Source organism: Amblyraja radiata, chromosome 19, assembly GCF_010909765.2.
Source record: "Amblyraja radiata isolate CabotCenter1 chromosome 19, sAmbRad1.1.pri, whole genome shotgun sequence".
In the NCBI taxonomy this organism is placed as follows: domain Eukaryota; kingdom Metazoa; phylum Chordata; class Chondrichthyes; order Rajiformes; family Rajidae; genus Amblyraja; species Amblyraja radiata.
Genome location: NC_045974.1, coordinates 16,007,180 through 16,018,241, shown reverse-complemented (window position 1 = coordinate 16,018,241; position 11,062 = coordinate 16,007,180). Strand labels below are relative to the sequence as shown.

The following is an 11,062-nucleotide window of genomic DNA, read 5'->3' as shown; positions in this document are numbered from 1 at the left end:
TTATCGAGTTTTGTCCGAGTCTAGGAGTGTATGGAATACAAGACTGGCTACTTCAGGACTGATGCAAATTAAAGCTCTGCTTGATGTGATTGTTACTACAGGGGCCAATAAGGGATTGCCCATCCACTACCTTTCATTTGAAGGTACTTTCATAGCACACAGGTTTTGATGCAGCTTGCCACGCTGATAACCACATTGCTCCAGTCAGGTGTGATATTTGGGCAGTTTGCAAATGAACATAAGATTGTCTTTGAAGAAACCTATTTTGTTTTATTAAGATCCGGTAGATCATCATTTTATTTTTTATTACCCTGCTTGAATTATTCTAAATATATTGAATATAACTTTATCAGCTGCCATGGTGAGTTCAGGGATTGAAATTACTTCCCCTCCCCCCATGGTGATGTCCTCACCATTTTATAAATAATCTGAAATTGATTGCTGTCCACTCTATTTTTCACTCTAAATCCCTATCTTGGCTCTGTTCGGTAGTAGTCACCTCTAAGGTAAGGTTTGGTGTTAGTGTGCCATTCTAGAGAGTTGATTAAATGTACCGGGACGACAGATGGCACAATGGGCTAAGTGTTCGGCTGGCAACCGGAAGGTAGCCGGTTCGAATCCCGCTTGGAGTGCATACTGTCGTTGTGTCCTTGGGCAAGACACTTCACCCACCTTTGCCTGTGTGTGAATGTGTGTGAGTGATTGGTGGTGGTCGGAGGGGCCGTAGGCGCAGATTGGCAGCCACGCTTCCGTCAGTCTGCCCCAGGGCAGCTGTGGCTACAGAAGTAGCTCACCACCACCGAGTGTGACTGAGGAGTGAATGAATAATGCGATGTAAAGCGCCTTGAGTATTACAAAGGCGCTATATAAATCCCATCCATTATTTTTATTATTTCCTCTGGTGATGAGGGAGCTATACAGTTGGAGATGTCAGCTTTCAAATGAGGCATTGCCTGAGGCAACCTGTGCCTTCACAGATGGACAAATACAAGAGTCCTCCCATTATCCTTTCCTATGGGACTGTTTGATCATTGGTGAATTAAAACTGCAACATTTCACCACTGCTGTCAGCAAAGTCTAGAGTGTTTACTGTTTGTACTGAAATGGCTTGCTGCAGCTCTGCAGGCCTATTAATGCTAAAGTACAACAAATAATTATTCAATATTCAAATAATATGATAAACTAATAATCAGTGTAACCAGGCCATATTAGTGCAAAACCGAAGTATGTAGTGCAACCAAAACAAAGTTCTTGTAGATCGTATATGCTACATAGACAATAGGTGCAGGAGTAGGCCATTTGGCCCTTCGAGCCAGCATCGCCATTCAATGTGACCATGACTGAACATCCACAATCAGTACCCCATTCCTGCCTTCTCCCCATATCCCTTGACTCTGCTAACCCTAAGAGCTCTATCCAACTCTCTCAAATGATCCAGTGAATCGGCCTCCACTGCCTTCTGAGGCAGAGAATTCCACAAATTTACAACTCTGTGTGAAAATGTTTTACCAGTTCAAAATGGCCTGCCTATTATTTTTAAACTGTGGCCCCTGGTTCTGGACTTCGCCAACATTGGGAACATGTTTCCTGCATCTAGCGTGTTCAATCCCGTAATAATTTTATGTTTCTATAAGATATCCTCTCATCCTTTTAAATTCAAGAGAATACAAGCCAGGTCGCTCCATTCTTTCATCATATGACACTCTCCATCCCGGGAATTAACCTTGTGAACCTACGCTGCACTCCCTCAATAGCAAGAATGTCCTTCCTCAAATTTGGAGACCAAAACTGCACACCATACTCCAGGTTTGGTCTCACCAGGGCCCTGTACAACTGCAGAAGGACCTCTTTGCTCCTATACTCAACTCTCATTATGAAGGCCAACATGCCATTAGCTTTCTTCACTGCCTACTGTACCTGCATGCTGAGTGTTGTGCAGTTTTCAAAAGCCTGATAGTTACAGGGAAAAGTTGTGTTTAAACCGGTAGATTCCTGTATTACCTTCCTGATGGTAATAATGAGTGCGTCCAGGGTGGCAAGGTTCATTGATGATATTAACTGCTTTCTTGATGCTTGTACCTCCTGTAGATCCCTTCAATGGTGGGGAGATCAAACCTGTGTTGCACCAGGCAATAACTACCACTTGTACACCTATCTTCGTTCCTGGGTGTTCCGAGTTACTGAACCAGACCATGATACATCCAGTCAGTGCACTCTCTACATACACCTGCACAAGTTCAAGACAGTATTTAGTAACATATGGGATCTCCTCTTCTAAGGAAATAGAGGAATCAATGAGCTTTCTTTAAGATTGGGCCAAATTGTTAAGAGAAGGTTTTGTGTCAGTTTTTGTAAACCAGCAGTTTACTTGCAGTTCCTTATTCCTGATGTTATGTGTGGATTGATTGGAAGAAGTTTCTCCTAGTGTTTATTGTTTCAAGACTACTGCAAGTGATTATAAGATTGTAAAGAATTGAGTCTTTTTCACCGTGCAGTTCAATCTCAAGGTGTACGGATTTAATAGCACTGACCCCAGAGAAATAAGCAGTGCTGGTTCATCAGCTCATCTCACTGAAAACTAGTGAGCAAAGGTTGAACAAACCATGGTTCTTTTTCCTGGATGAGGGACAAACATTTAAGATATATGGTATTCAAGATATATAATTTTACATTGTGAATGTAGAATTTTTTTATCACTGCTGGAGAAATACCAAAATGGTTGTACATCATTGACACGGAGAAAATGAGTGGAGAGGCACAAGATTGTGTTTTAGAACATAGGAGCAGTTTTCAATTATCTGAATTCAAGTCTGATCCTGGTGTAAGGAGATATGCATTTCTTCTTTTCTCTCTTTAACGGCCGATGACCTGACAGCCTGGGCCAGCATATACTGTTGGTTCCTTTCACAGCCACCGCTGCTCTAAGCCACTGCTGCAGGCAGCACTTGTTCATCCAGCTGATTTAGTGCCCCCAACGGCCACGTCATCTTCCCGTTCCCACACCATGACCTGAGGCCACTGCGACCATGTGACCTCCCGCAGCCACCTCTCCCTTTCCATGTTCCAAGAACAAATTGTACCGCTTCTCCTTTGGGGTGCTTTTCAAGGGCAGCCCTAAGTGAGCTCACAGATAGTTCACAGCTACTGACTTTCCCCTTCACTACTCTCATGTTTCCTTCTTTGGCTCCAAATCTTTCAATTGTTCCTAGACACCAGGCTTTACCGTGAGTAAAGGCAGTAGTAGTCTTCAGGGAGAGACAGTTGTGTGTGACCCTTGGGTGACGGCTGTGTGAGGTATGGTCAGATGGGGGTAGGTTTATCAAAACTAAGGAGAGATATAGTCAATGCTTAACATCATAACACAAAACACAGCCCTTCTAACAGTGCGGCACTCCCAGGGTACTGCACTATTGGCTTTGTATAGGATTCAATGCTCTAGAGTAGGAGTGAATCAATTCCTACATACTATTGCTGATCCCTACCTGACATTCTGAAAGTAAGCAGCCCTACCTAGCATTACGTGTGTTATTTACTAATCAGTCATAAGTTCAGGGAGGCTGATCTTAGGATTGTCATAAATGGACTGGACAGGATTTGCCCTCTGTCTTGAAAGTCGATCACACATTGAAATTACGCATTGACGTCATGCACAAGACACTTATTTATATTAAAAAATTTATTTATAGATAATATGAACCTATTAACGTAGGTTGGTACAGCCGAACGAGCACTACAGTCACAGTGCCGAGGAATTACAAGCAAGAACAGTCATGTATGTTCACACGAGCCATCTCAGGGTGGGAGACACCACTCATTATGATTCACTACAGTCTCATGCAAAAATCACCACCAATTTCACATGAAAGCTTCATGTGATTAAAATTATCTATTGATTGGTCCCAATCTCCTGACTACTGAGATCAGAAATAAAGTAGCCGTTTGTTCTTTATTGAGAAGGCAGTTAACGTTACAGGAATTCTCTCCAAACTGACTAAGGACTTCCTGTTGATTATAAACAGATGGTCAACAACCAAAGTCTGGTTTTTCATCTGTATAATTATTGTGTCAATCATTATTACTTCTTTGAAATAGAAGAAATGATCCACAATGGCAGGATGAGGAGGAGATTCTGGCTAAAGCCTGTAATGGAAGCACAATGCAACAAGGGACCAGTGCTTTTTTGGCTGATAAAAATGATTAAAGATGTTAGAGATGAGCACAGGAGAGGAGCATTTTAACTTTGGGGCCTCTCACACTGTCTGCCCTGGAGTTTGTTTGTATAAACTGCTCCCACGTTATCCTGGCATTAATACAGAGTAGTTTATTCTGACGAAGGCACTCGTTATAAGCCCTGAAAACTCTTTCATGACAACCCCAATGTTCCTTACAAATGTACAGAGTGGCCTTTCAGCAGATCCAAACTTAGAAGCTGCCCCTTCAATGCAGATACAAGTAATTCTGAAGATTAATTCAATTAAATACATAAATATTTCACAAACTCTTCTATCACTTCCCTCTGATAAACAACCCCCTTTTCCCATCCCCAGTGCAAACAGCACCTGATATTTTTCTTTTGATTCCCCAAAAAATGAATCAGTTCAGTTCACAGAACCTGACCTACAAAAACACTTGTTAATTACGGGTGAAATGGTCTCCACCTGATATCATTACACAAACATGCAGATCATTTACAACCTAGAACGCAGTTGGTGCTGCCCCTAGGGGCAATTTCAAGGACAATAATTAATTACCTGTGGTGAGCTGATGTAGCAGGCACGAAATCTCCTTGACAGATCCAGCTTGATTTGAGCCTTGTTGACTTAGTGTATGACTGGTCCCTTTTTAGTGCAATTCAGTGAATATACACAATGCCTGGTCCAAGCAATTTATACACGGACAAGTCTTTGATCTATTGTTGGTATTTATTTTGTCTCTGCCTCCTCCTTTGCAGTTTGTAAAATCCTCTGTTCACCCTTTGGGAAGCAAGTCTGGGTGGAGGTTTGCTGTTTGTTTCAGTGCAGCATCCCTTCACTGGTTACTGTTTCAGCACCATTTATACATTTCAATGGCTTTGGCGAAATGTTTAAAACATTAGACTTTTCACTTCATTACTTTGCAAAGTTCAAATTGCGATGTGCCGATCCGAATGTCATCCCGTTGAACTTTCTCACGTGCAAATTACTGATGACAATGATAACCGGCAAAAATGAACATTTAAGGATGGGGCTTGAATGGCAGAGGACAATTCCTCAAGACCCAAAGTGAGGGAGGGGTCAGTGAAGATCACCATGGATGACAGTGGAAGGTCACCAATAGTTGCAAGGTAAAATCACCATTCCTAAACCAGATATCCAGCTGGTTTGCAAAAATATTAAAACTTAAAGCTTTCATTAAATGTCTTGATGGAGGGATACATTTTACTATTCATCTTCACTTCACTACTTCCATCTCCTTCCTGAAGAAAATCCACCAATTGCCACACAATGGAGTCTCTTCAAGTGTTATAATCGAATGTTTACCAGTTTGGTCAAGGTTCCTCTGGTCTTGGTGAATCTTGCTGTTTATTTCCAAGTTTCCTCTGAATCAATAAATGCTGGACTCTCATCGTCCGTCCACCACCACTCCCCACTTCTCATTCCCAGCCATCGTCTGACCTACTGCTCAGTCAGAACCATTTTCAGTATAAATACTGTACTTAATGTTCATCTAAAACCCTGTTGCTTCAACCAATAAGCCATGTGCCTGCTGAGCAATATTGGCTTCAGTACCAGTGTACTGATTTTGCATGTTTTTCCAATCTATCAGTGCTTTTGTTCCTCCCTTGCTGTATAAACACCTATTTTTAGGTTCTTAGGTTCATTGTATTCCAGGTCTGGCCTCAATTATCCTCAGAGTGAAACTCTGCTGCTAGCTCTCCGCCTACCTTGGAACATCTCCTGATGGTAAAGATACTGTACAAATGCAAATAGATAATATTGTTCTCAATTTATGTGGCGACTCAGAAGGATATTGCTAGGCTAGAATTTTGAGCAATATTACTAAGTTTTAATATTTCACCAGCAAAATAGTTGGAAGATGCTACAAGTCTTATTTTGGCCAGTGAAGCCACATGCCTGAGTGACTCCCAAGATTTTTCCTGACCATCCTCAATGAGCAAAAGGTTGCCCTTATGCTTCAGGCAGTGCACACATGTTGGCAGAGGGACAAGATGTGCTTTGCTGCAACAGTGAGAAGCGTGAAGAGAGTGTGGAGAGTGAGGAGGATCAGAGTGAGCATGGCGAGGCCAGGATGTAATTACGGTAGTCGTACTGCATTCCAGATATGGACTAGCAAGTAGCTCTGACTTAACAAGGACTTTTGTTGAAATAAATCCTACTGGCTGAGCATAAAGTTGACTTGGTTTACTGAAGTGTTGAAATTACAATCCAACGGTTTTATCTAGGCCCCACTTGTAAGAATATATATGTTTCTACATCATTTTTACTGCAGAATGAAGATGGATAGCTGACATTGGGATTGGTATAACAATTTGGTTGCAGCACTTATTTTTGATTACTGTGATCTAAGTAAAGCGATTGTTTGAGAGGAGAAAAGATTGAAAGCAAACTACCATTGGAAAAAGGAAGATTTCACTGAAACTCTGCAAGTGTTGGACAATGTAAGAGTTAAAATGAAGATGTGTGATTTCCAAAATTGGAGAAGTGTGTTATAGAGTGCATGATTCCTGTGGACATCTACACGGGTGACATATTAGGAAGCGTACAGTCTAGTAAATAATCTAGCAATAGTCCATTACATTTTCATTTCAACACACTTCAGGTACATGGGGAAGAGGGATGTGTTGCAACTATTTCTGGAAGAAATTAATTTTCAACATGCAGTGCCCAGCACTCCTATCTGTTGCCTGACATTGCTGTGGGATGAAGCCATACCATTCACTTAGCATTGGGGCAGTGAAAGCAACTATTCAGATGACATGATCATATCTTGTGCACAGCAGTGTGCAGAGGTGTCAGAAACAGGAGAAGTCCATTTAGCGCTTCCAGCTTCAATCGCAGCAATGCCATCTGGCTTCACTGCTGAAACCATCGGCCCTGCCTCTGCTACCTCTGGATACGACTACTTCAAAGCTCTTCTGGTTTTACTCACTGTGAACTTGAGATTGTCGCCTGTTTCCGACCTCTGACCAAGGCTCACCGCTGTACTTGCTCATTAACATTCTAGAATTCCCATCCCATCATGGTCTCATGTTCCCGATTTAACCTCCTCCAGTCCAAGGTATGTAGTGCTTTAATTCTGACCATCATCAATGACCTTGGTTGCCCAACCATTCTTGGCTGTGTCTTCGGCTGCCAAGGTTAAGCTTGGAATTCCCTCCCCTAATTTTCCCACCTTTCACACGCATTAAACAAACCTTTTAAACCAAGTTTTAGGGCGTTGGTGAACTGGTAAGTGGCAAGTAGGAAATGACTACCTTTTCTGTTACATTTTCCAATACTTGGCATCACACACACATCACAACAAGGTAAGTTGTTCTCTGAAAGAGATGTGAAAAATATTAAATCGTATACCTTCCACTCACAGAGTACTGTGAAAACTGGCTGTAATTTGTACTTTGCACTTGTAAACAGGGCATATCTGAGCAACCTCTCACCAGGTAGGCAGCGTTGTAATTGCACTTGGGCAGGTGGATCAGAGGGTTGGCTCGCTCAGATGCACGAGTTCTTAGCAATGCCCCTACAACACAGACCACAGTCTTTGCTTTGCCCCATCCACTCAACCATTTCTTGATCCCATGTGATACGAATTGAATTTGCCCGAGGCTGGCAGGTGGAACGGTGGGGTCCTCTGGAGCGCAAGCTGAGACGGATACCCCAGCCGGCACATCTCCAAAAACACTGGCAACAGCTTCAGTTTTGATTTTGGCACAAGTACTGAGTTGTGATGTTGTCTGTTCCAGGTAGTTGTTTAAATCTCCAACAATATAAATGACTGGCAAGACCACAACCTAATCAATTGTGCAATTGCATAGTGGTGGCTCACAGTTTAAACACAGAGAGTTGACACCTGGTGTTCGATACGCTTGGTTTTTGCTGGCATACTCCTGAAGTTTGATGTTTAAAGGGACATTCTGGCCATGAGGTCCCAGGCTGTTTAATCCCATTGAATTTCCAGGATACCAGATCGTCACCAATGATGAAGTTGCATCTCGCCATCATCATTCTTCAACTGCCTGCTATCTGATGGACTGGATGTATCTGATTGAGCATAGCCGTGGTGCCAGGTAACACAGTGTAGATTGCCCTGAGTGATGGCGGTCTTTTGCCTCCACAAAGTACGTTGTGGTGATCACTTCTCCCGATAGTGCTATGAACGGATACATCTGCAGCAGGTAAACTGATGAGGATGAAGTTTCCCCCCTCATTTTGGTCCACTCACTAGAAGACAGCATCTTGTTTAAAACCCTGGGCTGGAATCTACCTCGTCCAGGTGAATTATCACTACTTAGTCCCATGATCTTCTTTATTACCGTACGTGGCACATTAATCTGGGTGACTGTTTGTTCCCAGTTCAATAGTGGTTCCAGTGGGATGCTCAGCCTACGCACTTTGTTCTCCACCATGAACACTAATACCAAGTCAGCCACTTCCTTATTTTTCCATTTCCATTGGGACACATCTTCTACCTTCGTGCTTACAATGGGATTCACAAGAGCACATGGCAGTCCCAGTTACCAGCCCTGTGACCTTTTCCCTTCAACTACTGCATCTGCAGATCTGGCCTCTGGGAGGAAGCAAGTAGTTTCTCTAAAAATACTTAGTTTAGTTAGTTTCACTCTTTTCATTTTGCACTCGCCTCTTGTTGCTGGCTGTTTTGTGACATTGTCTGTTTTTTATGTTCCCTAACTCCCAGACATTTATACAAAGATCATGCATCTGGTCCACATTTTAACCTTACTGTTGTTACCATTCATGACTTATGTTTCTACCCTGATTTAATTATTTTACACGGGGTTAGTTTCCATTGCCCTTTGGTACCTGAGGCTCCTGGGGAGTGTGTTTCAGGGAGGTGGGGTGACGGCCGCAGCAAGAGAGGGGGGGACAATGACACAAAATGCAGGAGTAACTCAGCCAGTCACTGATGTGGCCACACTTGCGGGAGGGAGGGTGCTGCGTAGGCTGGTCCGGAGGCTGGAGCCACTTGTGTGACCCTGTAGTGTTGACCCCAAACCAGGCACAAATGTCTTGTCTTCCTTCCCCCTGGGGAAACTACACAAGCAAGTGATCTTGTCACCTCCCTGATCAGAGGAGCATCAGTGATTGATCAGGATATTGTGCAAGGAGGTTGAAGAGGGAAAGGAGAGGACATTTTTTTGGAGAAGATGCTTGAGGTGATGAAAGATGACGTTGAATGGAGGTGTTAGAGGGAGGGAGCTCAATCACTGTTTTGGGAATGAGTGAGAGTGAAGGTGAAGGTGCAGGAAATGGAAATGATCCTGCTCACCTCAGCGGAGCAGAATCACATTCAAAGTCCTATCCACCCTCTGAATCTACCAGCCTCTTGTAGCTTGGTTAACATCAGTCGGACTCGACTGACCTCACCCTGTTGCCCAAATCACAGCTTAAGTTTTTTTAATTGTGGAAAGTCACTGGTTAAGTTTTCTGGATGATTGGGTTCCACGACAACCCTGAAACTAAATCAAATTCCAAAGAAAAGCCGTCACATTTACTTTCCAACTGTCCCATTAAATTGGAAAGGGAACCAGCTTTTTGCACCCTTAGATCTAATTCGGGAAGGAGGGAGAGGGGAGGGGGCAGAGTTGGCTTTGGAATCTCCAGTAGCAATATGGTTGTGGTGATGGGGCAAGACGGTCCACCTCATCGATATGTTTGTGGAAATGGAACTAGGTGGATGAATAAAAAGGCCCATGGCAATCAAAGTGGTGACAATTCCAAGGAAGAACAGACCATAATTTTAACCATCCACCCGCACTCTGAAATGATGTCAAGCTTTCCGAAAACATTCAAACCCGTCCAAAGGCAAAGATGTCGCTAAAGCATTTGTCAAAGGAAATATTGTACATCAAGTAGATTTGCCCATTTATGAACTAGTATGGTTCTGACCAGCCTTCCACAGCTCTAGTTTCTGCAATTTGGAACAGTCCAAACTCAATGCTTTTGCCTAAAGATAGCTTCTCGCCTTGCTGTGAGAGAGCAAGAACCTCCCTCAGTTCAGCACATATCTCCAAGATCATATCAAACTCTGCCCCGGGTGAAAAATTGCCCTCTGCCAAAGAGGGTCATTGATGCATGCATTAGGGTAAGAGGAGGTTTGCCAAACATAAACTCGCCAAGTCCTTGATCACCACCACTGGACTCTGGAGGACTTGCCTAGTTGTGACATTCTGAAGAGGTGCACACAGACTCAACTGGCATCTCTTCTACTTGATTTGAGTGGGAGTTAACAGTGGGAGGAAACGGCAAGAGGCCCCTGTTGCTGTATGAGGGAATTGTGAAGATTGGCTGTTCTCATTGTGACGTGCAGACTGAAAGCTTTTCCTGTAAGAGGTCCATCTGCAGTTTTTGATGAGAGCTGCAGCGTTGAGATTGGATGGGAATCAACGAGGTCAGGTGTCACTTGGTTCTGCCCTTCATCCGGCTCTCTGAATGGCAGGAATTATCTTCTTTGCAATTTCCATGACTACTTCCCCTCTTTTCTCATTGCCATCCCTTTCCCTTTAACCAGCGGCAGTGTTCAAAGAGATATGGCCGCTGGGAGTCCCAATGGGAAGTGCATAAAGCTCTCTTGGGACAACCCTGCACTCCCCTCCAAGGTCTCCGCAACATCATCGTTCTCAGACTGCTGTCTCCAGATCCTCGCGCCCCGCCGACTGGTGTTGCTGTCTGTTCTCCAGGTAAGCAGCAAGCTCCAGGTCCCCTGCCTCCTCTGCTTTGTGACCCGCAGTGTTGCCCTGCAACAGAAGGAGGAACGGAGTCGACAGAGGCACGCACAGAAGGTCAGTTCACATAGAGGGTGCAAGGCAGTTCCAAGTGAATCATAC

General features: G+C 43.6%; 1 protein-coding gene across 1 annotated transcript in view; it reads right to left on the bottom strand.

The window, feature by feature from the left end:
* Positions 1–3,395: 3,395 nt before the first annotated feature.
* dgki (diacylglycerol kinase iota) overlaps positions 3,396–11,062 on the bottom strand; it is a 120,180-nt gene continuing 112,513 nt past the window's right edge. Inside the window, exon 33 of the mRNA XM_033037743.1 lies at positions 3,396–10,972. Coding sequence (XP_032893634.1) covers positions 10,856–10,972 — 117 coding nt within the window. The 3' untranslated portion in view covers positions 3,396–10,855. The remainder of the gene's footprint in view (positions 10,973–11,062) is intronic.